The sequence below is a fragment of the Ischnura elegans genome, chromosome 6, assembly GCF_921293095.1.
Source record: "Ischnura elegans chromosome 6, ioIscEleg1.1, whole genome shotgun sequence".
NCBI lineage: Eukaryota > Metazoa > Arthropoda > Insecta > Odonata > Coenagrionidae > Ischnura > Ischnura elegans.
In genome coordinates this window covers 123,011,725-123,038,716 of record NC_060251.1, presented here as the reverse complement: position 1 = coordinate 123,038,716, position 26,992 = coordinate 123,011,725, and the positions used below count along the sequence as shown (strand labels likewise).

The 26,992-nt window shown below is 39.2% G+C and overlaps 1 protein-coding gene across 3 annotated transcripts in view; it reads right to left on the bottom strand.

Annotated features, from left to right (window-relative positions):
* Nucleotides 1-26,992, bottom strand: part of LOC124160095 (intraflagellar transport protein 88 homolog) — a 171,275-nt gene that overhangs the window by 77,711 nt on the left and 66,572 nt on the right. For all 3 annotated transcript variants that reach the window (XM_046535816.1, XM_046535818.1, XM_046535817.1), the window contains 3 exons: nt 22,441-22,860; nt 3,543-3,729; nt 2,402-2,549 (listed from right to left, as the gene is read on the bottom strand). In XM_046535816.1, the coding sequence (XP_046391772.1) occupies nt 2,402-2,549; nt 3,543-3,729; nt 22,441-22,860 (755 nt within the window). The remainder of the gene's footprint in view (nt 1-2,401; nt 2,550-3,542; nt 3,730-22,440; nt 22,861-26,992) is intronic.

Here is a 26,992-nt window from a genome sequence, read left to right as displayed (position 1 = left end):
GTAACTCGGGGGATGCCTGTATGTATTTTTAAGTGTAATGAAAAAGTTAAAGAAGAAAAGGAATTTCTCAATTGGCTGTATAATTCTACCTGCTCGTCCACCTTGCAAGTCGAAAAAATTTTACTGCGTTGGTGTGCGGGAAGGGGGAGAAATTCCCCGCAGGGACCAAACACCAGCCTCTCAACCGGAAAGCCCAAAAAACACACACACACTCACACAATCACTCACACAAACATACACAACAAGATCCTTTGTGGGGTTTTCCCAAAGCCACAACACACACTGACTGTAAGTACATAATTCACATAAACCATCAGCCCAAACATCCCTCACTCACTCTCATGCACACGCTTGTATAATGTGCTTTTATAAATTCGCCAATAAACCTCAACATTCTGCACATTTAACCGCACAGTAAATGCAAAGGACAGCATAGCCAAATTGAAAACATTTTTAGCTTCATACAGTCATAATAGAGATGGATCGAATAGCAGATTACTCAAACTCAAATATCCTATTTGAATATTAAATCATGGCTCGAACATTCAAATATCTCAAATTTCGAATATTTCGAATACTAGAATTGCACAAAGCATATTAAAACTCAGGTTAGAGGCAGCCAATGTTATTGCTTGCTTCTGCTCCAGAATACGCCTCATCCTTTGCAAAAGGGAGTTCCATCTTGTGGGTTCATCCTGGATGAGCTTAGAATGATAAGTGGTGAAAATAATATTTTGAATGCTGGCGTATTGATGGTATACATTCATGTTATACGTATACATCAAGTTTCCTAAAACGGTAACGCATGCACTTATCAGCTAGAGTCCTCTACGTTACTTCCGAGTCAACTACCAACTACGTGCATGCGTTAGTGTATGGCACGAAATTCAAAGTATTCGAGGTATTCAAGATCGTACTTTTAGCATAATTATTCGAGATCTCGAATATTGATCACTCTGTCAGGATCAAGCCTGTTGCGTTTTACATCACATATTTTTCCTGCCAAACTAAAAAGTCTTTCATTGAACACAGTGGATGGCGGTATGGCAAGAAACTTTTTTGCTAATACTTTCAGCCTTGGGTAGGAGATGCAAGTCCTCCAGTATTTCCCAGGGAAGGAATTTGGTGGTGCATTTATCTCTGATAAATAAGCTTCTACTTCAGCTTCAACAATGTTTGCTACGGTGACTTTGGGTTTTATAAATGGAGCAAATTTCAGTCCTAAAGGGTTCTAAAATTGTACGTTACCTCTAAACTTGATGCTTTTTTCTCAAATTGGGAAAATTGAATGTTATTGCATTTATGCTCTTTGAGCGACTCAAAAATCCAAGATGAAATAAAAAATAAGCAACACCCTACTGCACGTCCTCCGCACCACACGCTCAAGTCATTTCTCAGCATAATTGTTGTATTTACTTAAGGTAAAGTGATCTTCACGAACAAACCCAGTCGTTTTCGTCGATAGATCGTTCTTCCTCTTCATCGCCTAAACCCACTTCTTTCTTCTTGCTTTATTATTCAACATAAGTACGAATGTTTTATTAGAATTTGGTGATATATTTGAACACATAGGCACCACGCAATATTTATTATTTGACATTATAAACAGCACTTTACGTAGGTAAACATACCGTCTTCCTGGCGTACATATACCGCCACAATCTCCTAACTCCACACCTCGGACGTTAGCAACTCTGTTTGGGGAGAAATGACGTCACACCTCTTGGACACACTACTTTTGCTCGCACCCCCCACTCCTCCACTTTGACCTTTAATATCTCGAAAACTACCGCTAGTATTGAAATTTCCCCTGGTAGATATTCTTTCCCAAAGGTTTACTTCATTCTGACATAGTTTTTAAAAAAATGTGAAAATTCCCCATTATAAAGTGTGTCTATCAAATCTGTCAAAAACTGCTTTAAGTGAAGAGAGAGTTTGACATATTTTGCATGGATTAGACTGTGAGGTACTGGAGACTCCGAGGCTACATGCTATGCTTAGAATTCTTGAGCTACTTAGATGATATATCTAACAGAATTACATGGAGAACATCATCTTAGATCTATACTATATATCCCGGTCCACCATAAATAATAAAATAGAGAATTACAGACTTTGTTGAATGGATAGGTTTAGGAATTCTTTTTCCCCGAACAAGAAAGGATTTCAGTAAATGCAGGGCTGTCGTCAAATCAATGCTCCAATGCAAACTTTAATACTTTAGAAGTACTTATACTACAGGTTAGTGGCTGGTATTCCTACAACTACTGCCATATCAAGAATTCAAACAGTGGCTATCTAGAGGGTAAATAGCATTGGGATGATCGCCAAAGCCCACAACTTTCATGCACACGATCACAATACATATCAGTAGGGGTGAATTTAGTGCAAGCATTCATACCATTCGTTGGCTTGCTCCTTGTCTCCTAAGAGCTCATGAAGGAGGGCTAGCATGTACAAAATCTCCGGATGATGCTTCACAATGGAATTCAGCTTCAGGAAACAGTCCAACGCTTCCTCATGATTCCCCAGATGCTTATTGACGAGTCCTGCTCAAAGACATTGATTCATTCAGGATTTTCAAATACAAATGAATAGAATCAAAGTATGTACTAAAGCCAATTTAACACAAGCAGGAGAAATAATAGGGAAGTAAGAAATGGTATCAACTGAAGACATGAGGGAAATGAAATACAAAGAAAAAGAATGGCATCTCCTTATGTTCAATGGAAATTGATCAATCTCCGTCAGAAAATGTTGAAGCAGAATCTTGAGTTGCAAGTGCAAAAAAATAAGTGATGTCAGCAAAGAAACAGGCAACCTGAAAATAATATGAGTTCATAAAACAAATATTAGTCTTGGCTCAGCTGCCAGACCCCTGACATCAATGAGTTACGAGCAGAAAAAAAGATCCTGCAGGGGAAAAATGCTTTTAAAAGAGGAACAAGATGTAAGGCTGACGAGATGATAAAGATGAGAAATGATAATGGGTCAATCTCACAATCCTCAACAAATAGAAGAAAAAATACAGTATATTATGAAAGATAATTCACGAGTAGAAGTAATAATGTGACAGTACTTCAGACTAGGTTAGAGGATACAGAAATGAGAGTGAATTGCTCTGATCCATTTGCAAGGGGCATAGGAGTGGTAAATGGTACAGAGCCAAGAGTATGTATCATTAGGCCAGCGCTTTTTTTTCAAAATGGTCCAGTTTTAAAATTCATGGTCTCAAAATGTGCGAAATGGTGAGAAAAAAATTATAGAAAAGTTTCAGGCTTGTGCAACATCGGTTAGCCGTGCCTATGGTAAACACTAAAGTGACTCAGTGCCACAGAGAAGATGGTATTTCGCTGAAGGATTTGCCAGACAAGGGAGCATTTTTACAAAATGTGTACATAGGGAGAGAAGTCACCTGGTTATTGAATGAATTAGTAATGAGTAGTAGTGCAGTGAAAGCATTTCCAAACATCTTGCAGACACTAATTATGCATAGCCATTCCTTCCATTTCCACAGCTTCTAAGAGATGAGCTAAACTTACCAAGATTATATAGGCCCTCCACACAAGATGCATCACTCTCCATCGCACAAATGTAAAGAGTATGCGCTTGCTCAAGATCCCCTCTTGCAAATGCACAGTTGCCCAGGTTCACAAGAGCTGATGCATTGTAACTGTCAGCCTGCCTTGCCATCTCCGCATACTTCTCCGCCTGTTCAATATCTCCCTGCTGTAACAAGAGAAAATAAAACTTGAGGCCTCCATTCATCTGCCATGCCTGGGATTCAAACTTGGATCTCCTGAAATTTGCAACGCACGCACTTCAACAATTGCCAACACTTCCTCTCCCTCTGCTTATTTGGTTTAAAGAGGACACAAGGTGGCACAAATCTAGGAGATCAAATCCCATTCAAGGCGAATCATTTTTCCTGTAAGTGGAATTTTTGCAATCCAAGTGCAATAGCATAAATGTACATCTTAGCACTGAATAGTCTGAGGTTATTCCTTGAATAATCTGCCTGTCGTGAACACCTAAGCATTGTAAGTTTTTAGCCTTGGGACAGAGGTACTAAACATGCTGCCTTAATGACATTGTAAGTATGCCTGGCAGCATCTTCGTTCTCTGAAGCCAACAAAACAATGCTTGGATCGTGTACCAATCTCAAAGTCAGGATAATATGTCTTCACCACACTTTACCCGTGAAGTGGCGAGGGCAACATTATTGTAGTACGGCACTGCACCTAAGCTGGTCACTATCTTGATACTGTAGTGGAACATCTAAGAAAAGATTATGGCAGTCACATCCTCATTACGATACAATTGAAGTTTCGGTATTGTATTTGTTGGAATAAAACAATTAAGTCTCGTGAAAGGTGTAAAGTTCCTCTTCATGACAATAGGGTGGTTTCCTATTATTTTTTATTGCCTAAATCGAAAGATTTCTAACTCCTGGAGTATGTATTTCAAGCTTTTAGATTTTTAAATGACGATATCTATTTTTTGCGATTAAATGAAATGCACCAAAATGCAACAGCTAAGTATGAATGCTGGGAAAACTCCATGTGACGTCATTCTGGTTCCAGCTGCTGCCGAGCGAGATGACCTCGGGGTGAGGCTTTGAGCGCTGATACGACGCAGGCTGCTAGCAGGTAGCAGAGTACCCTGCTATCAGGTAGCGCTTGGCTTAAATAAGGATTATTAATGCCCAATCAAATGAAGGAAACTTTCCTACCATAGGCAATTTAAATAAGTGATTATTAAGATACGTTTCCCTGAGCTCTGTGCCTCATGGTAATCTCAGACAACGTAAAACTCCTGACTACTCATATAGAATCTAGGTCTCTGTGATGCCACCTGGAGTGGCATCGCATGGGAACCAATCTGGTCTTTTTCAAATGAGGTTAAAATTGACCATTAACATTCGTCTAAACTGGGATTTCTAAAACAAAATAATTTGTATACAGTAGACTCTCATTAATACAAACAACATTATTACAAAGTTCTCGTTATTACAAAGCAATTCGTTGGTCCCAACGAAAAGGCCTATTCAATCTATGGTAAAAGAAATGTTATTACGAAATTTTGGTTATCACAAAATTACAAACCTCAGTCCGAGTAGTAACAAAATGAACCTTATTACAAAGTTCCGTAAAAAAGCAATGGCATTTAGGTGGATATACATTATGCTATGTTATCATCATTGATCTACGTTTAAGTTCTCTTCTTGTACTGTGTCCAAGAGCGTCAATTTTGGTTCTTTCTCCAGTAGGAGATAATTCAATACGCACGCAACATCATGTGATAAGCTTCATTCCTGTGGAATTATGGTGACCCACTCATTAACGCTCGTAAATTCGACGTACAGTTAGTCCTCTTCCTATGCACATTGGATTTACGATTTTTCAAAGGCACGAACATTAAAAAAATTCAAGGGTGCCGGAAATTTCAAGTTTGGCGCCTTCAGAGTTTACCGATGCGACATGACATGGTGTGGAGGAACTTGCATTTTGGCCAGAATATGAACAAAGTAATTTCATCCGGTGTGAAGTCAGGAACTGTTCAGCATTTTGTCAATTCTTTCTTCCTGCACACAGCGATTTTTTTGGCCCCGGCTAGGATACAAGCTAGATCAGTTCTTCACAATCGTGAGTTAACGCAAGGTTGTGATGCATTGTTGCATTCTGCAGGATAACCACTCCCCTCGATGCCTTGTGTAGGTTTATCAACTAACGAGCAAAATCTGGGAATGCATCTCCTTCGCGTATCGAGGACTTGGGAAAAATTTAATCAAGTATATTTTCTACTTGACTCTGTAGATTATAAGTGCGGGAGATTGAAGAGACTAGAAATTTTGACAAAGAATGTTTTTTTCTTTCGATGATTCCTAAAAGAAACGTTCATATGAACTTCATTATTACGAACCTCTGGTTTTTCAGTCCGGTGAACTTCGTCACATCCAGTCTACTGTATCATGAATACACTAATGGAGGGTAATGAGACACAATCAATGCCTTTCGTTTTCTTTGATGAAGGAAACTACCCTTTTGTCTTGCATGGTACCATAGCTTGTGATTCATATAATAAAACAGGGAGTTTGAATTTGTTCCAAGATGTTGATTGTTTCTTTTGTGGAGGTACATTATTTTGAACATTTGTGAATGCTTTTATTTCTACTCTACCTGCTATTTATTAGTAAAAAATTGCTTCACAGTAAAAGTTTTATTGGAATTATCATATTTATTGTTGGCACCAATTCAAAAGGGAAATAGGTTATTGTACTACGCTGTATTCTTCAAGCAATGTTCATATATTTTGTCACAGTAGTGCTGAAATGTAGTTATGTATAAAGATTTGTATTCTAAATACTGAATAGGAGTATCAAAAACTAATTGAAATAATATTTTGTACTTGAAAACCCTTTCCTGGGGACATAGTCACGCACAAGGTAATGGAGTGTGACATTTCACTCAAACTTGATTAAACCATCATATCTTAACTTTTCCAATCACATTTGAAAAAAAATTTTTTTAATTGCTGGGTAAAAATGGGTCAACACTTTGAGACCGAGCATCATCTATAGATGACCCGTCAGACTCTGCCCAGATCCGATTGTCATCTATAGATCACGGCAGACGGTGTTAGGCAGCCTCAACCTTAAAAGCTCCATTCTATGCTTTCCCTTTGCTTAGCGGTCTCAGATCTTCACTATCGTCGGAAGTTGGTTCTCAGGCATCTACAGTTTGCGTCGGTTCTGGTTTTGAGCTTTCCTCTGTCACCAGCACTCTCGGAAAGTTCGTGTACTTTTTTTGGAGGTAATATTCACTGAATTGTTTTGTTAGTGTTGTAAATAATTTCTCTAGTCTCTATTTTCACTATTTCTTCTCAAATTCATTTCTAATCATCCTCTACTTCAATAGGCATAAATTTACAGATTTTTTTTTTGAGGTCTTCAAACTTGGAATGGAATACAAGTAAGTAGTTCTATTACATTTAGTCTCAAATTTTTTACTCTAATATTTTTTCTTATTTTGATTAATTAAAAATAAAACTAACTTTATATCAAGCAATTAAAGTTCAGGATAGTTTAATTTTAGAATGAAGCGTTCCAACCATCGTGGCAATCTTTCAGCAGCAGATGAAGGGAAGGCATCCTCATCATGTCTCGGAAATACTTTTTGATTGAACTGACAGCAGACAAATATTTAATTATGTAGAGCATATTAAATCGGAACAGTATCGCCAGGAGTGACATTTTTTGCTTAGTGCTTATTTTACAAGACGGCAACAAACCCCTCTCATCATGTAATAGATTCATGAAGGGCATCGACTGTATTGCCCATTGCATAAGAAATTAGCCTTTATCACAGGGACCTTTCTTATAATCAATTCCGAAGAATTTCGAAAAGAGGAGTAAGAGGAAGTCCAAAAACAACGCAAAGACTGCTCAAATACTATTGGGAATAAAAAAACCCCTGTAATCACCTAATTCTGCCCCGATTGTTCTCAACATTCTGGCCTCAGCTTGGATCCCTTGGCTCCCAAGATCATCACTGGTGATCCACTGTCATCGTAAAATTATACAATATGTATTGTAAAAAAAGTTGCATTTATATTTTTATTAATTTGTAATTTCAATTGTTAACATTTAAATTATTTTAAATGTTAAACATTTAAATAAAAAATGGAAAATATTTAAGAATCCAATCTTGATAAATATTGTATATCGTTTCATATTTTAATTTCATTTAGTTAATAATTTGATACATTCATATGGTAAATTATAATTGTAATTAAATTTATAAGTCATCATGTGGTAAATTATGTAAAATACATATTGAAAATATCTATTATACATACTAGTGTTACAATATAAGTAAATACATATTGAATATTCTGTAAAATGTTTGGCTGAATTTTTTCCCTTGCTACACTAGCACCCAGTAATTTACTTTTCCAGAATATGTGCAATAGCATTGAGAAACTACGTCTTGAAGCAGTGACAGCATTCCTGTTCTATTTCAGAAATTGTTTTATAAATTATTTAAATGTATTTCAACATTTTTGTTTACTGGGGTACACTTTGTCAGCCATGCCTGAATGCAATCCTGAATGGAGGAGGAAATGCCCCTTGCTGGAAAGAAGGGGTGTTGGGTTTTGATGGCCTTGCACTTCCTTTGCAAACAATATGTTCACTCCCTCCAAGCCCCAAAGGAGTCCGTGACATTGTCCTTGGGTCAGAGTCTTTTGACAATAGTTCAACAACCTTTTTCCACAAGAAAGAGAGCTGTTTTCAATAATAATAATAATGTTTATATGTCCAGAGATCTAGAAGTACAAGGGGTACACTGATATAGGACACGCCAGGTTAAAAAATATATATACAATAAATACAAATATACAATGATGCAGGATACGTCAAACTTTGTTTAAGAATTCATCTACAGAATAATACATTCTTAATTTCAAATATTTTAGTAGGTTGGTCTTAAAAGTAGTGACACTTAATGGTGCCTTAAGTTCAGGTGGCAATTTATTGTAGAATTGAAGGCCCATACGATTTGTACCAGCACTGGTATTCTTGGTGCGCACATACGAAACATGCAGCTGGTCAATTTGCCTGGTAGAATGATGGTGGACATCACGGTTCTTAATGTAATGAAATAGATTTCTTTTTGTGTAAGCAAGTAAATGAAAAATATACACACATGGTAGTGGTAATATGTCCAGTTTCTTGAACAAGGGACGACAAGGTGAATCATAGGGGGCATTGCAAATCAGCCTTATAATTCGCTTCTGAATTTTAAAGACTTCAGTAGAATGGGGAGAGGAACCCAAAAACAGGATACTGAAAATAATGTGCGAGTAAAATTCACTATAGTAAATGGACAATAAGACATCATAATTTACAGTGTTCCTGATGCTTCTTATGAGAAAGCATGTTGAACTGAGCTTGCTGCGCAATTTGCTGATGTGCTCTACCCATGTCATATTTTTGTTCAGGATAACTCCGAGGAACTGTGAACTGGAAATTTGTGGGAGTTGTTTCCCCTCTACAACAATTGGTATTGCTTCGGATGCTTTATTTTTGTTACAAAAATGAATAAGGCCAGACTTTTCAAGGTTCAGTTTAAGAAAATTATTTTGACACCATTCATATAAGAGTTTAGTGGCAGTGACTGCTGTAAGGGACAAGCTATTCAATGATGGGGCAGATACAATAACATTAGTATCGTCAGCATAGAGTATAGGTTTGACACCTGTGACCGATTTGAGAGTACCTGGTAGATCATTTATATACAGCAAAAACAGAACAGGACCCAAGACAGAGCCCTGTGGCACACCTAGTAGGACTTCTTTACCAGGAGAGATAAACTGAGTGCCATTTTTGTATAATACAACATGTTGGTGACGTCCACTCAGATACGATTCAATCCACTTATAAGGAGTACCTCGTATACCATAAAAACCCAGTTTTAGTAGGAGTAGTTGGTGATTGACAAGATCAAAGGCTTTAGAAAAGTCAAAGAAAAGACCCAGAGTCTCCGTTCTTTTGTCCAGATTTGAAAGTATGTGGGTCACCACTTCATAGATGGCTGTGGATGTGGATTTAGATTTTCTGAACCCATTCTGAGAAGGGGACAAGATACTAAATGACTCAAGGTATGATACCAGACGGTTGTAAAAGACCTTCTCAAAAATTTTACTGAGCTGGTTTAACAAGGAAATCGGACGGTATGAATTCATATCCTGTTTGCTTCCTTTGCCTTTGTAGAGAGGAACAACTTCGGCAGTCTTCAGAGAGTCAGGGAAAACTCCCAGCCTTAAAGATTCATTAATGAGGAATAGGACTTGATCCTTAATGACAAGGATAGATCTTTTTACAACTCTCCCGGGGATACCATCTAATCCATGACTATTTTTATTTGGCAATTTGTTAACAATATTGGTCAGTTCAGATTCAGTAGAAGGAAGCAGGTACAACGAGTTGCTTGGCGATTGGGTTACAGAGTAGTTAGGGGAATTGCATGGGATTGTGGGATCTGACTGAGACAGGAAAAAATCATTGAGATTGGATGACATGGTAGTATAATCAGAGATCAGTTCCCCTTTAGAGTCTCGTAATTGAAGGATGCAATGTTGATTGTGGTGAGCTTTGGATTCTTTGATGATTTTCCAAATTTCTTTTGATTTATTGTCAGCATTTACTATTCTTTGATTGTTGAAGGATTTTTTTGCTGTTTGAAGAATTTTACGGTATCTTTTCTTAAGCGCCAAGTACTCTAATCGATCTGACACTTCAGTTTTATGTTTGTAGTGAACGTCAGCCTCCTTCATCTCACTTGACAGACGTCTAATTTCATCAGTAATCCATGACTTTTTACGCTTGGAAAGTAAAGGATTTTTGAATTGAAATTTTGAAAGAATGGCTTACATATGCAGCCAAGTTCTCAAGTGCGCCTCGAGACACTTGTGGATTAGGTCCTCTCTTTGTAAGGCACGGAGTTGGTACAAATGGGGCAGTTGTTCATAACTAACTAAATTTTTCCATTTGCACATGAATAGCATGATCAGTGGCACCACAAGTGAAAAACAGCTCATCCGAGACATTGCTAACTTGATATGAGCACAGTGAGTTCCATTCCAGTGGAACAAAAGTATGTATATAATTTATTTATAAACACTGCTAAGACACATCGCATATTTTTGGATAGGAAGTAGCGAGAAATTAAAGCTGCTTTATCTCACCAGAGTTTGGTAAAATTAATCATCATATGTATAAAATATTATGAAAAAAAGCATAATAGAAGCATGAAAAAATTAAAAAACGCCACACTAAAAACTAAAAAAAAAATCTTAAATGTATAACCTGTAACCTTATAAATCAACTCCATAGATAAAATATGTGAAATAGTTTGAAAAAATACTTAAAAAGTTGACGCAGGCAATTTACTTAAAAATTATAGATGGGTCGAATACCAGATTTCTTGAACTTGAATATCGAATTTGAATATTAAATCATAGCTTGAATATTCGAATATCTCCAATTTCGAATACCTCGAATACTAGAATTGCACCAAGCATTTTTAACTTTATTCTTCTATTTCACTTGATGAATGTACAAATAAAAAAGTATATATCAAATACATTTTAAAAATCAACTTTTTTATTTTGAGTAAAATCCCCACATTGATTGTTGTTGCTTTACATGAGCTATTTTCGGTTGCACTTTTTCAAAGGTATCAGCTTTTGCTGGGTGACTGTTTAGGCAGACTATCCTTATTATCTCCAAAGCAGATTGATTTTTCATCATCTCAACATTGTTTGAATCTGGAAATATACTGCTTTTGAATTGTGGATCAATAATAATGGGAAAAGGGAAAAATTCTTCTTTTTCCATAAATTCATACCAATTTTTAATGAAAACTGCAAATCATCAACAAAATCTTGTATGACTATGCGAAAACTTCTTAGCTTCTAGGAAATTAGTAATGCTATTCACAAGGGGGATAAATTAAGGAACTGTGATTGCACTTCCACTAGCAAGAAATGTTGCTCTTTCTAAATCATCCAGAACATCAATCAATTGCTTGATAGCATCCTACTGTGGTGGAGTTATGCCAACATTAAAACTCAGGTTAGAGGCAGCCAATGTTATGGCTTGCTTCTGTTCCAGAATACACCTCATCATTTGCAAAAGGGAGTTCCATCTTGTGGGTTCATCCTGGATGAGCTTAGAATGATATGTAGTGAAAATAATTTTTTGAATGCTGGCGTATTGATGCATTCAGCCCATGCATATGCCATTTTTTACTATTATTTTGATGAAAATTTTGATCCTTTTTCAACATTAATGTGACAGTGCGGAGCCGTCGTTGGGCATAAAGAAACAAAACTGACGTCAGGGGAAGCCTGCTTCCTTCCTTGCAGTCTTCAAATTCGTCATGGTGATGAGTGGAACGGTTCGGGAGCGGTAGCAGAATGCGCAGCGGAAGGTACCCCAAAAGTCGATTTCCCGCCATTTTTTTTTTAGGGGTTTTGTGGATGACAGCACAATGCGAATTCAGCATCCATTGAAAGAATAACTCACCCAAGACAACAATAACTTTTTACATTATATAAATAATGGGGAACTTGCATGAATTTTTTTTATTTCACAGGCGGACAGAAAATTATTTTCTGAATACAACAAAGAAAACCGCATGTATATCTGAGTTTTCCTTCGCGAGATATTTAATGATAAATATAACGAATTTTAAAGCGCGGGAAAAACTCCCTCACCCCCCCAAGCCACTGCCGACGAAGCCTCGATGACATCAAAGGTGCCTAAACATCACGCGAAGCTATTGTTGTGATTGTTTGTAATAGTTGCCAGCAGTTGTGAGAGCTTCGTTTGTTAGACGTGTTGATTATTTTATATTTAAAAATAAATATCCAACGATAGAGGCTTGGAAGCCCTCATATTTTGCATTATTTATAATATTAATATCTGAGTCAGGGGATAAAATATTACACTGGAGCAGTTAAACCAAAAATTTTATAATACCTAAATAACATCGTTGTAGGAGTCTGAGCCACGGCCATTGGAAGGGGGATACGTTAATTGTAAATTGATGTTATCGACGGCATATCATTCATTCAAGTATGTAATTAGAACGATTTTGATGTTTACTAATGTCCGCTTAGCTTTTATATACAATAACTTCATCCGTTTATTCGTAGGTGCCGGAGAATTCGTCGTTTAGGACTGTCTGTGCTTGTATTATGGGGTGAATTCCAGTCAATGCAACTTTTGCTCGCTGATTGGAGACATCTAGGAACATTTTTGTGCCAAAATAGTATTATTTTCAACGTGACATCTCCCGTTAAGCTGCTGCTAATAATCACAGTGCAAGTGGTTGTAATGCACAAATGTTGACAAGGTTGAAAAATATCGGCGAAGAGTTATCAATGTTCCATCGTGATTGAATTGTAAAAAGTGCTATTACGCTATCGATAAATGTCTAACGGTAGTGTAAAAATTGTCAGTGGCGTGCTAATCTCCGTTGTTCACCGTAGATATGACATTTCACGATCACGCTATTGAAATAAAAACTGTGAGTGAAGTTTGTTGTTCCATTATTTCCACGAATAGTAGTGAGAAAAGTCACCTGTGTCACTTGTGTTGGCTAATTTAAGGGTTTAAATCAGTGAATAGATAGTTGTTTTCATCATAACGAGTTCTGTTATTGTAAGTTGTACGTCATGAATATAAGAATGTGACAGTGACTTCCAGTTTTTGATAACAGTATTTGCCTATTTCCCACTATATTTTATGGTATACGCTAGTATATTGTTTATGGATTTACCTATATTATTGAAATAGGTTGTAGCTTGTGTGTGTGTTGGCAGCGGAACCGATTCGCGATCTCATATGTGGATTGTGAGCAGACTGTTTTGCTGTGAATTCGTACCGTAGGACGGATAGGACTACCTTCTCCGCTAATTCGGCGTTGCCAAATTCAACAGCACAGCTTACTCTAATGTCAACGGCACAGCTTACAATCGTTATCCTCCAGTATTACAAGTTTCTTTTACATCTCCATTTGCCGCCGACGTATAGCAATGATATGTCTTAACAAATTCCATGAGGGTCGTGGCATCAATTTTTGGTGTCCTAAGAAAAGGCTGGTGTCCTAACACCCACACGCCTTTATGCAGCTTGCGGGGTATTATGTAGATGTAGATGAATTTCAGGTGTACTATTCGAACGAGTGGCAACGTTATCATCCATTTTTCTGATAACTAAAACATACGAAGTGAAACGCTTGTACTTCATCATCCCGATGCCGCATTACTAATATCCCAAGTAATAATCATGGCACAATAGCAATAGGAAAACTTGCCCAAGAATAACAGAACAAAATAAAGTGATGATGAGCGGCTAAATACTCCCTCAAAACAAATTTTACACCATGCGCTCAGCGTATTTCCCAACTCCCTACGGTTGCTTAGGCACCTATGACGTCACGCCTGGCCTCGGCAACGCTCGGGTGTCTTCGCACAGTGGTCGGCTCAAGAGAAATTTTTCTCGATTTTAAATGCAATTTTTTTATTTCTTTAGATGTTGAATGGAGAAACTGAAGGTACTTTTGCAAGCTAATGTATCCATTTGACTTATTCAAAATAGTTTTTAGAGCAATCTACGACCCATGCAAGTTCCTCATTACCGTATAAGCGCGTGTAAGAGGCGCACCCCTATTTTGAGCATCGGAGCTATGAAGAAAAAAATTTTGCGGCCTTTTCTTAATACTATCGCGCGGTGTTGCAGACATACGCCTGGAATTTCGACAGTTATCGAACTTCCCTCTTTCAATATTAATTGAAAGAGGAAATTTTGATAACTGCGGCGGTAATAGCGGCATAAGAGGGAGTAGAAAGAGTTCCGATCCTCTCTTCACATACGCCGTTGCTCAACGATGCTTGTCCTATTCACGAACAATTTTGTTTAAATGTTCTCGCAGGAGTATTGCAATAGAAATGCAGCCGTGGAAAATTTTAAGGCAAAACACGACAGGCATATAGCATGAACCTTCCCAAGACCTTGGGCAACAATCGGGGCAATCTCAGCGCCGTAGGATAATAACCACGTCGTAGATTTAACGGAACCACACTCGGCCCTCCATCAGCCAATGCCTCTGCCGTTTATTTTTCCTTTCCAAGACCCCACAGGAAAATAGGAAAACCTCAAGTTACAGGGGAACAATGGAAACGTGTTTCATCCCTACCCCGTCTCACCAACTGACCTTGATCGATCTCCCAGTTTATGGAGGCTAAATGCTAGGTGAGTCATCTACTCGACCCGAAGATATCTCGATAGCTTTCAATAAATGTATGACACGCACGAGGCTCAAAAAAAGAAAGAGATCTAACGCGACGCATATCTGACAGAATTTAAGTTTTCTAAGCTATAATTGTTTGAAACAAAGATTTATAGTTACAACAAGGCTACTAATATTCAAAATAGTCCAAACAGGACAATTTCGGAAGAAACAAGCGTAGCATAAGCGCATTCAAACAAGACGAGACGGACTGGAAACTTAAGGCAACGCAAACTGCGTATATCACATTTGCTGCGCCTTCGCCCCTTCGCTTTGAAGGCAACGACGTCACATGCAAGATCGGACGTGTTCTTCTTGTGCTCCTTCGCTCATAGCCTCGTAGCTTGAAATAAGGAGGGGAGAGAGCGCACTCCTTCCCCTCCGTATTTCGTTGCTTGCTTCGAAGACGGAGGGATCACGCTCCTTCCCCTCGACCTCTCCTTCCGCGCTCTTCACTTATAAGCATTTCTGATTTCTTCCATCCACAATTTAGTCCAACAATGAACACACTTGTTCGAATTTTTTTAAGTGCAGGTTTTGACACCAATATAATTTTTAGTTGCAATAATCCAGATATTAGCGTCTGAAGATGATTTTTGGAAAATCAGGTACTCAGCGTAATGGAAATTACTCGGCAAGACAGATATTGACAATTGACAAGGTATGTCATTTAAAAATACGTGTTTCTCTACGTTTGACAACCGATTACTATATGCAGTATAAATTCCGCGGGATGCCCACTCGTGGCAGTAAATTTAGCGTGCCCTCCGGAGCGAAAAACCCCCGAGCGATGTTTTCCATGTTCACCTCTGGGGTACCGACGTGACGGCGCGATGCTAACAAGAAAAGCAAACAGGAGCATTTTAAAAATACGTCACTAAGGAAGAAACTCTCCTGCCTGCCGCTTGTTTTTGACTCAGGGTTTCAGATGACTGACTCACACTGAAAACCAAGGCCACTCAATTCCCCTTAGACTTGCGACCGGTGAAGGGGAGGGGGGAAGATAAGAAGTTTGTGTAAGAGGCGGACCCTCATTTTCGGCCGCAATGTCAGGGAAAAAAGGTGCGCCTCTTACACGCGCTAATACGGTACAATGCATAATGAAATAATGAATAAGCGCGTGTAAGAGGCGCACCTTTTTTCCCAGAACTTACAGCCGAAAATGAGGGTGCGTCTCTTACACAAACTTCTTATAGTACCCACTCCCCTTCCCTGGCCGCAAGTCCAAGAGGAACTGAGTGGCCTTGGTTTTCAGCGCGAGTCAGTCATCTGAATCCCAAGGTCAAAATCAAGTGGCCGGCAGGGGAGTTTCTCTTTTAGTGATGTATTTTTAAAATAATCCTGTTTGCTTTCCTTACTTGTAAGCATCGTGCCATCACGTCGGTACCTCAGGGGAGAACATAGAAAAGATCGTGCCGGGTTTTTCGCTCTGGAGGAAGCACTAAATTTACTACTAATGTATCAAGGATCACGTTCTATTCCTCATTACTGAATCTCTAAGGCTGGAAGTTTTCCCGGACTCTCTTAAGATTGCCAAAATTGTTCCTTTCTACAAAGGCAAAGGAAGCAAACAGGACATAAATTCATACTGTCCAATTTCCCCGTTGAACCAGCTCGGTAAAATTTTTGAAAAGGTCTTTTACAACGGTCTGGTATCATACCTTGAGTCATTCAGTCTCTTGTTCCCTTCTCAGAATGGGTTCAGCATATCCACATCCACAGCCACCTATGAAGTGGTGACCCATATACTCTAAAATTTGGACAATACAACAGAGACTCTGGGTCTTTTCTTTGACTTTTCTGAAGCCTTTGATCTTGTTGATCACCAACTACTCCTGCTGAAACTGGGTTATTATGGTATACGAGGTACTCCTTATAAGTGGATTGAATCATATCTGAGTGGACGTCACCAACATGTTGTATTATGCAAAAATGGCACTTAGTTTATATATCCTGGTAAAGAAGTCCTACTTGGTATGCCACAGGGCTCTGTCTTGGGCCCTGTTCTATTTTTGCTGTACATAAATGATCTACCAGGTACTCTCAAATCGGTCACAGGTGTCAAACCTATACTCTATGCTGATGATACTAATGTTATTGTACCAGCCCCATCATTGAATAGCTTGTCCCTTACAGCAGTCACTGCCACTAAACTCCTACATGAATGGTGTCTAAATAATTTCCTTAACCCATTTATGCCTAGTGATCCATTTTTGGAACACCTGCTGTGACTTTCTAACTTAATGACTACGACTCACTATATACAAATATGCCACGGTTTTTCTTTCTGTACCTCTTTATAAAGATTTATTGTATTATGGGGCGGAAAGATTTCGTCAGTTTTCCAACCCATCGCAGCCAGTGTGTTGAGAAATATCGGCCTTTTTTTTCAAGGCAGTTTTTCTGTGACCATCTCTAATGTTATATTAATAAATATTTGCCATTATGTGCAAATGTTGTACATTTTTCCCTGCATGTTCAGTAATAGTTAACCTACAGTGCTTAATGAAGAAATGTTTGAATCAGCGTATTTTGTTTTAGTTATTAACTTTTATTTAACGGTGTTCCATTTTTGGAACACTAGGCAAATCCACTACTATTATGCGTGCATTCATGCGCACTGAAAAATTCACTTTAATTTTAAATCAAGTAAGTAATTAGGCGTGTAACAATTAATTATCTTCCCAGTACATTGCAGCGCGCTTCTGATCATCACATTCATGGATCTTCTGATGAGAAGTTTTACCATTTTCTGATACCGGATGGCAGTTGCGGCTGGTGGTAATTTATCTAGGGTGTGCATTAGAGCAGATATATAGGATGATTTAATTATGTTATGCGGAAATGTTGGCCGCCGCGTGACCCGTGGAATGGTCCATAAGGTGATGGAGAGAGAGAAGGGAGTGACAAATGGACTGTAGGGGAAAGACTGTGATGGAGGGGAGTGACCAGTGGACTGGAGGGGGAAGGATTGTGATGGAGGGGAAGGAGGGGAGTGACTGTGGACACGAGGGGAATGACGGTGACGGGGGGCGGGAAGAGGGGAAGGGCAGTGAGAGAAAGAGTGAGCTGGTGTACGGATGTAAAAAGGAAGTCTGAATATTAAATGGGTGAAAAGGTGTTTCTGGGATTCATTTCGTAACAATTATATTATGTTAATCCTAATCCATGAGCATCATATTTCGTCGTAATAGAATACATAGCAAGCAAAACATATCACTGGTACATTCTACCCTTAAAATTGCACGAACAAAAATAATATTAGCATGCATGAAAATAATTATTCTCAACACACCTTTACAAGTGACGGTAGTTGAAATTCATTCTGTTTTCCTTACACCCTATGAGGAAGTAGTGTAGAAAACGGCCGTACAGATGGCTCTGTAGACGGACTAGGATCCTGGGCACAGGTAGTGTAGGTGGCGGCTACACCACTACACTACCTGCTAGTCAGTCACCAAAAATATGCGCGTGCGCATCGTTTTGAGTCGGCTCCCATCACCCATTTGAACAGCACATACCCCCCCGCTTACCTCGTCCCGCCAGAGCACCCTCAAGCGATCGCACAGACCGAAAATGTGCCCGGCATGATGCCACAGGATCGCACACTTGTAGAGCGGTGAATTCGAAAGGGAGATAGCTGTAGCGTTCGGAGGCTCATGTTTCTTGCATTTGCAGACAGTATATTTTATCCTTCTCGTTGCAAAGTAATAGTTTACTTTTATAATTTATTCATCTTTGGGTGTGCACTTGCTAACATGCGTATACGCACGCGCCGCCACTGTCGTATGGTAATACTATTGCAAATTGCGGTGCATCGGCTTCAGCTTTGCCTCAACCTCTTATTACTCAAAGAAAAAACGTAACCAAAGTTGTGCGCAAATGAAAGAAAGCCTATCTGGCTGCCCAGCCACTAGAAGGTAGAGTTTCAGAAGAACAAATCACGAAAATGAAAACCCCTACAGAATATTTAGAACTCTTTCTGGACATTGAAGGGAACCTTGAACTGGCTGTCAGTGTTTTTTGGGAATAATTTTCCTGAGTGGTTATGTCTCTGTTCCGAGAAGAAGTATGCTTTGGGAGCAAAGACCAGACTCGCGTAATTCTCTAGTTAGTGGTGCAATGAGACGTGACCGATTTGAAACAATATTTTCAAATTTTCATTTTGCTGACAACTCTAACTTGAACCACACGGACAAGTTTTCCAAGTTGCGGCCTCTAACTGAGCGTCTGAATGACAGATGTATGAAATTTGTGCCAAATGAAATATACTTCATCAGATTTGATGAGGCCATGATTCCCTATTTCGGTCGTGATGGGTGCAAACAGTTCATTCCGGGTAAGCCTATTCGGTTTGGGTATAAATTCTGGTGCGTCTAGGCTACATTTGCTGGTTTCAGCCTTATCAAGGAAAAAACCGAACACTCAATACCAATAATATGGTGTAAGTGCTTCAATTGTTTTGCAATTCACTGAGGTACTCACAACGCAGCATCCCGATAAATACCATTTTGTGTTCGACAACTTGTTTACAAACATTGCACTCCTTGATAAACTTCATTCAATGGTCCACCAAGCAACTGGCATAGCGAGAAAAGATCGCATAGACAAACCTCCTTTACTATCTGATGCTACCCTAAATAAAAAATATTGGGGCACATTCGATTACCAAATTGATGGGAAAGACAATATTGTTTGTAGATGAAATGATAAAAGTGTTGTAACTGCTGCATCTTCTGGAGCCGGTGTCAATCCTTTGTAACAGTCAGTCGTTATTCTCAAAAGCAGAAAGAAGAAGAAAGATACAAGTTACTCATCCAAATTCAATCAAGGTCTATAATCAGTAAATGGTAGGAGTGGGCCGAGCTGATGAAAATATTGACAAGTTTCAAGCATCAAACCATGGAAAGAAATGGTACTCGAGCCCTCCGGTTATTCTGCTTTGAGCTGGCTTTACAAAATGCTTGGCAATTGCATAAAATAAACGATGTGAAGCCAATGCATCTTCTTGAATTTCGTCACCGTTTGACCTGTCAATATACCTATAGAGACATACGGTAATTCTATTGAGCCTGGTGGGAGAGGGAGACCTTGAAATCATGAAATCTATGATTCGTAAACTTGACTCACGTCATGACCTCATGAATCATGAGAATGTAACACAGGGAAAGCAAACTCGCTGTGTCCAAAGCCTAAAAAATACCACTTTTCAATGTAAAAACTGCAATGTATCCTTCCATGTTAAGTGTTAACCTGGATATCATTCTTAATAGTGAGTTAATAAAAGTCTGAATCAAATTTTTTGCATGCTATCAATGAGTACGTCTTAGTAGTGGATTTGCCTAGTGTTCCATTTTTGGAACACCTCGTAATTAATAATTGGCAAGAGATACATTGTTTTTTCTTTCAGATATTGTTTTCATACATATTTTTATCGACAATATGTAAAAATCAGGGTAAAATTCGCATTTTTCAAACCTTCGGCATAAATGGGTTAAACTGAACCTTGACAGGTCTGGCCTTATTTATTTTTGTAACAAAAATAAAGCACCTGAAGTAATACGAATTGTTGTAGAGGGAAAACAACTCCCACAAATTTCCAGTCCAGAGTTCCTAGGAGTTACCTTGAACAAAAATATAACATGGGTCGAGCACATCAGTAAATTGCGCAACAAGCTTAGTTCAACATGCTTTCTCATAAGAAGCATCAGGAACACCGTAAATGATGATGTCTTATTGTCTATTTACTACAGTGAATTTTATTCTCACATTATTTTCAGTATCCTGTTTTGGGGTTCCTCTGCCCATGCTCCTGAAATCTTCAAAATTCAGAAGTGCATTATCAGGCTGATGTGCAATGCCCCCTATGATGCACCTTGTCTTCCACTTCTTAAAAAACTGTGCATCCTGCCACTTTCGTGCACATATATTGTGACGATGCGTACTATCAGACGAATTCGCCAGCTCGCCAATGTTGGACGATTTCGATCCCCGGCCACACTGGCTGGAAACCAGCGGCGATAGTGCATACCTTCACAGAGTCCACTGATGGTGGACGGATCTTATTTAAAAGGAAAACCACATGGGTTCTATGGCTTTCGATAGTGAAAGAAAAGGAAAATATGGGAATTTTGAACCTCAATGCAAAGCACAGCAAAAACGAAATGACCTTGTTCAGATTGTGAATGGTTTTAGACATTTATTGGCAAAAAAAATTAAATAAGCAAAAGCAACTTCCTTCTTAACTCTAATGAGGGATGTAATGATTATCTGTTTGGATGACACACTGATGGAAAGAGAACACAAAAATTCAATACCCACAAAAAAAAAAATAATACTAATGCATAACAAAATTCATAATGGCCTCTGTAGGAATCTCTACTACAATTATGAATGACGGTTTGATTGCCCACCTTGAATTTTACATGCTCCAAGTCCACTTGTACTAAAGTGTCCAGCATTATTGGAATTTAAAGCATAAATCGCAAGGACGGGAGAATAATTATACAGATTTTTGCTTTGTGACAAGCTTTTTGACGTTAAGTGAAATTGTTCTTGAGTCACTATTACAAGCGATCACCTCCACACGAGGTGTCGCAGAAGAAATGCTGGTTGCAGCAGGGAGAGTGGATAATTCACTATCCAGGGAGAAGGGGATTTGAAGAGTACTTATGTGTCGAGATCTGGCTCCTCGTCGAAACCACCACTGGGCACGTCATCAACCCACGGGCTTTTGGGTGCCTATCACCTCGACGCCTTGCGCCGGGACCATTTTATTCTGTCGTTCACGTGACACAATAGACAAATGACATGTGAAACCCTGGTGTAGTTGAGAGTAAGGCCGCTTGGCTAATGCTGTGCCCGCATATTATGAGCTAGCAAAAGCTCGAGACAGGGAACGTGTGGAGCGAAAGATAGAATAACAAAAACAAAAAGTTACTTGTGCACGTCATTCCGTCACAATATTTATGTCATTAGTATGCATGCAAAAAATAACATTCTTCAGTATACATCAAATGACCTATACCACGGCCACAACACTAGAACTTGTAAAGACCTGCAACAAAACTTTATCAGGACTCAAAATACTGCCCTAGGTCCTATACCTATGGGACTGAAGATTTTTAATGGGTTGCCTCTAGAGGTGAAAAATGAGACGAGGACTTTGGTCTTTCAGAAGAAATTACTGAAGTTTCAGAATAAAAATTATGTTACTTGGTTAATGATCTTCTGCATTTCTAACACATATTTATATTCTCCAATTTAATTTTATTGATTATGTATCTAAATTGACGTGTCCTAAATTTGTATTTTGTGCACAGCCTACAGATCTCTGGACAAATAAAAAATATTATTATTATTCCCCCTAAAAGCTCAAATTTGAATTTTTAAAATTAGGCTTGGACATTCTAGACATAGGAAATGATAAATTTAAAGAGAGAGTTAAAAATTGTCCCTAAGATGTACACCAAACTGTGTGGCCAGACTAGCATCATTCAAAGGCAAGTGCCAGGCATGAGAACCAAAGCTGTATATACTGTGTTGCATTGGCAGAAGGGATGCGACAGAGACCAGTACAAACCAGGAAGTGGATGAAGGCCAGGTTGGTGCAGGCAATGCTGGTGATGCGACCTGCTTCTCCCCTCTTGACAAACGCCTGGAGGGTGGCGACAGGCACCTGTAGGGAGCCACCCTCCCCCTTCAGACACACCACCACCTTGTGCACCTCTAGCTCGTCAGCCAGCATCGAGTGGAAGCCACTGCGCACAACCGACGACCCACTCCCCGAGTTACTCCAGCCGGTATGCTGCGGTGCAACTGTGCGCAGCACTTGAATGCACCAGTCATAGCCCTCACTAGGCGTGTCCGCAATGGCGGGCGCAATTATGCGTGCAGCAGTGAGGATGCAAACCCCCGCCTCCTGCTTCAGCCTTGCCTCCAATGCACTCAGTGCATCTGTGCGAATGGCTTCCATGAGAAGGACCCAACTGGGCGCCGCCTCCTGCGAGAGAGAGAGAAAGAGCCTACTTAGGAAAGATTTGCCCTCAGGCATCTTGTATGATGTTAGGCACGATGTGGTGGAAGTTCTTAAAATTGGACATTGTAATATTTCCACTGAGTTTTATTTTGACAATATATACATTTTGTTGCAACAAACAACATTTTCAAGTGTAACATAAGTCTTAAGAGTTCTTTCTTATATACTTGTACCAACCCTTTAAACACAAGCTCACCAAAATGCTGTTTCACTACTCCCCCTGCACACCATAGAAGAGCAATAGGAGGAGGACACAGGGTCAACCACCCCCCAGGGGAAGAAGATCATCTGGACGACCACAACACAAAAGAAGACAGAGAAGGCATGCGTGGAACCCTCACCCACCCTGGAACCTTTCCCTTCCCCCCTCCCCCACCCTGCTCCTCTTCTGAAATCCTAAAAAAACGACCCTTTCTCCCACATCCCTCAATATCCCCACTTCTCGACACCCACACCCCATCCCTCCACCTCACCCCTCCCCTTCAAGCACCAAGACCAGTATAAGGAAAAAAGAAAAAAGATTTATGTTACACTTGATAATGCTGTTTGTAGCAACGAAATGTGTAGTGTCAAAATGAAACTCAGTGGAAATATTGCAATGTCCAATTTTGCTTATACTATGACATGACACTCAAAATGGGGTCCTTGAATGATTTTTTTTATTTGACAGGCAGACAGAAAATTATTTTCTGAATACAACAAAGAAAACTGCATGTAGATCTGAGTTCTCCTTCGCGAGATATTCAATGATTAATGTAACGAATTTTAAAGCGCACCAATAAATCCCTCACCCATCCAAACCACTGCCCACTAAGCCTCGATGACATCAAAGGTGCCTAAACATCACACGAAGCAATTGTTGTGATTGTTTGTAATAGTTGCCAGCAGTTGTGAGAGCTTCGTTTGTGAGACGTGTGGATTATTTTCTATTTAAAGATAAATATCCGACTATAGAGGCTCGGAACCCCTCATATTTTGTATTATATATAATATTAATACCTATTTGAGTAAGGGCATAAAATATAAAACTGGAGCAGGTAAACCAAAAATTTTATAATACCTAAATAACATCGTTGTAGGATCTGAGCCACGGCCGTTGAAAGGGGGATACGTTAATTGTAAGTTGATGTTATCGACGGCATAGCATTCATTGAAGTATGTAATTAGAACAATTTTTATGCTTACCAATGTCCGCTATGCTTTTATATACAATAGCTTCATCCATTTATTCGTAGGTACTGGAGAATTCGTCATTTAGGACTGCCTGTGCTTGTTTTAAGAGGTGAATTCCAGTCAATGCAACTTTTGCTCGCTGATTGGAGCCATCTAGGAACATTTTTTTTGTGCCAAAATAGTGTTATTTTCAACGTGACATCTCCTGCTAAGCTACCGCTTATAATCACAGTGCCAGTGGTTGTAATGCAGAAAGTTTGACAAGGTTGAAAAATATCGGCCAAGAGTTATTAGTGTTCCATCGTGATTGAATTGTAAAAAGTGCTATTACGCTTTTGATAAATGTCTAACAGTAGTGTAAAAACTAGAGATGGGTCGAATAGCAGATTTCTCGAATTCGAATATCGAATTCGAATATTAAATCATTGCTCAAATATTCGAATACCTCGAATTTCGAATACCTCCAATACTAAACGATGGAAGCTGGAATGTTTGACTCGGTTGCATATGCAGAAGGCAACACAAGATTTTGGGGAGTAATTTTGATTTCCTTTAAGGGATTCGAACAGGAATTTAGCTGATTAATGGAATATTTTAATTTTATGGAAACAATTGGGCATATAATTAATTCAACTAACATCGCTTTACCCCCACTACTGCTGCCAAGTGCTAGCTGACAATCTGAGGCATTTTGCAAAATACAAGCTCTTCTCCACCGGATTTTCTTCAATTATTTTCAGTCCATCTTTGGGAGTTCTCACGAGATAAGAAGATGAATTGGAATTGCTATCAGGGAGAAACCAAATATCCTGAGAAAATATCCCTTCATCTGGGACTGTAACAATAAAGATTTATAGCACCACTCATAAATTGTAACTTGATATATGTTTTCGGAAAAAAAATAATGCATCAACTTCTGAGAAGCTCTGCTGCTCATATCGAGTCTTGACAGAATGCCAAGTCTCCGTCCAATTTTGACATTTATTTCCTCGCGTAAAATGCTTAAATAAAGTCAGAAATGCGTCGCGTTTGGTCTTGTTCTTTTTTAAATTACGCGCACATTACTAATATTTCAATCCAACAAAGGTATAATATCAACTGACGAAAGTCATTGTTGGACACCTTTTGTGCTAATAGATGACTCATGCAGTGGTTGACCTCCAAAGAAATGGGGAACTTCGAAGCTGGTAGGAAATAAAAGGTCAGTGGGGGAGAAAAGGGAGAGCCTGAAACACGTTTCTATTGTTCTCGTGTAACTTGGTATTTTTTCGAAGCTAAGGTCTTCGTAATATGATCCCTGCGTGAGCTGTGACCTTTTTTTTATTTCGAAGAAGAGGAAAGCCTCAGAGCTAGTGCTGAATGGGTGGGGTTACCGGATCTTGGGAAATGCGCTAATGTAAGTATCCCTCGGTACTCATGCGGCAGTTGACCTCCAGAAATGGGGAACTTCGAAGCAGGTAGCCAGAAAAAGGTCCGTGGGTGAGAAAAGGGGGGAGGGCGTGAAACACGTTTTCATTGTTCTCGTAACTCGATATTTTTTTCGAAGCTAAGGCCTTCGTAATACGATCCTTGCGCGAGCGAGGACCTTTTTGTTTGATTTCGGAGAAGAGGAAAGCGTCAGAGTGGGTGAGGCGAGTGCTGAATGGAGGGGGAGAGCAGATCGTGGGAAATGCGCCAATGTTACTATCCCACGGCACTGAGTTTCTCCCTGAGGTAGTATCATCTCCTGGAAAAGATTCAAACTAAGTGCCTGTGCTTATTAGCCATAAATGACACATGATAAACACTTCGTCTCATTTATACGAAACCTGCGCGAGCTGGGGTCTTTTGTTTGATTTTGAAGAGGAGGTAAGCGTCGGAGGAGGGGCCGAGGGCTGATGGATGGAGGGGGAAGCGGATTTTGGGAATTGTACTACGTAGTTACTATCCCAAGGCACCGAGGTTTTCCTGGTGGAGGAAACCGGGGATTTTCGGATTTTTTCACCCGGATCAATTTAGGTTCCACACGTCGAACTCTTTTCACTGCTCTAACCCACGCATTTGATGTAGTTCGTCAACTTGCCTAAAACAGCGCTGCAAGACTAGAGTTCTCAACATTTTTCCGAGTCAACTACCAACGACGTGCGTGCGACAGTGTACGACGCGAAATTCAAAGTATTTGAGGCGGTACTTGTTGCATAACTATTCGAGACCTCGAATATCGAATACTTCCTAGTATTTGAGGTATTTGAGTATTTGCGGATACTATTCGCACATCTCTAGTAAAAACATGGCGTGTTAACCTCCGCTATGCACCGTAGATATAACGTTTCACGATCAAGCTATTAAAATCAAAACTGTGTGTGAAGTTTGTTATTCTATTATTTCCACGAATAGTAGTGAGAAAAGTCACTTGTGTCACTTGCCTGGGCTAATTTAAGGCTTTATATCAGTGAATAAATAAATTGTTGTTTTCATCATACTGAGCTCTGTTATTGTAAGTTGTACGTGATGAATATAAGAATGGTAGTGACTTCCAGTTTTTGATAATTGCATTTACCTATTTCCCACTATATTTTTATGATATATGCTAGTATGTGTAAGTATTTACTAGTGATGGGTCGATTCCAAAATTTTATCGATTCCGATCCCGATTCCGATATTTCGATTCTAACGATACCGATTCCATCGATTCTGATGCCATAGGCTCCAAGAAAAATATGACTTAATGCCAGGCAACAAGAAAACCACTTTAAAAAATATTACTCTGTAAAAGAGTCAGTTGACAAAAGCATCTTTCATATCATCACTATGTAATTAAAATACAATAGCTATATTTCAAAAAAGCAAATAACTGAAAAGTGGTGTTACATGATAGGTATTACTTTAGAATACTGGCACTCATAATATGTCGACCATATGTATGTATCCAAACTACAAGGGA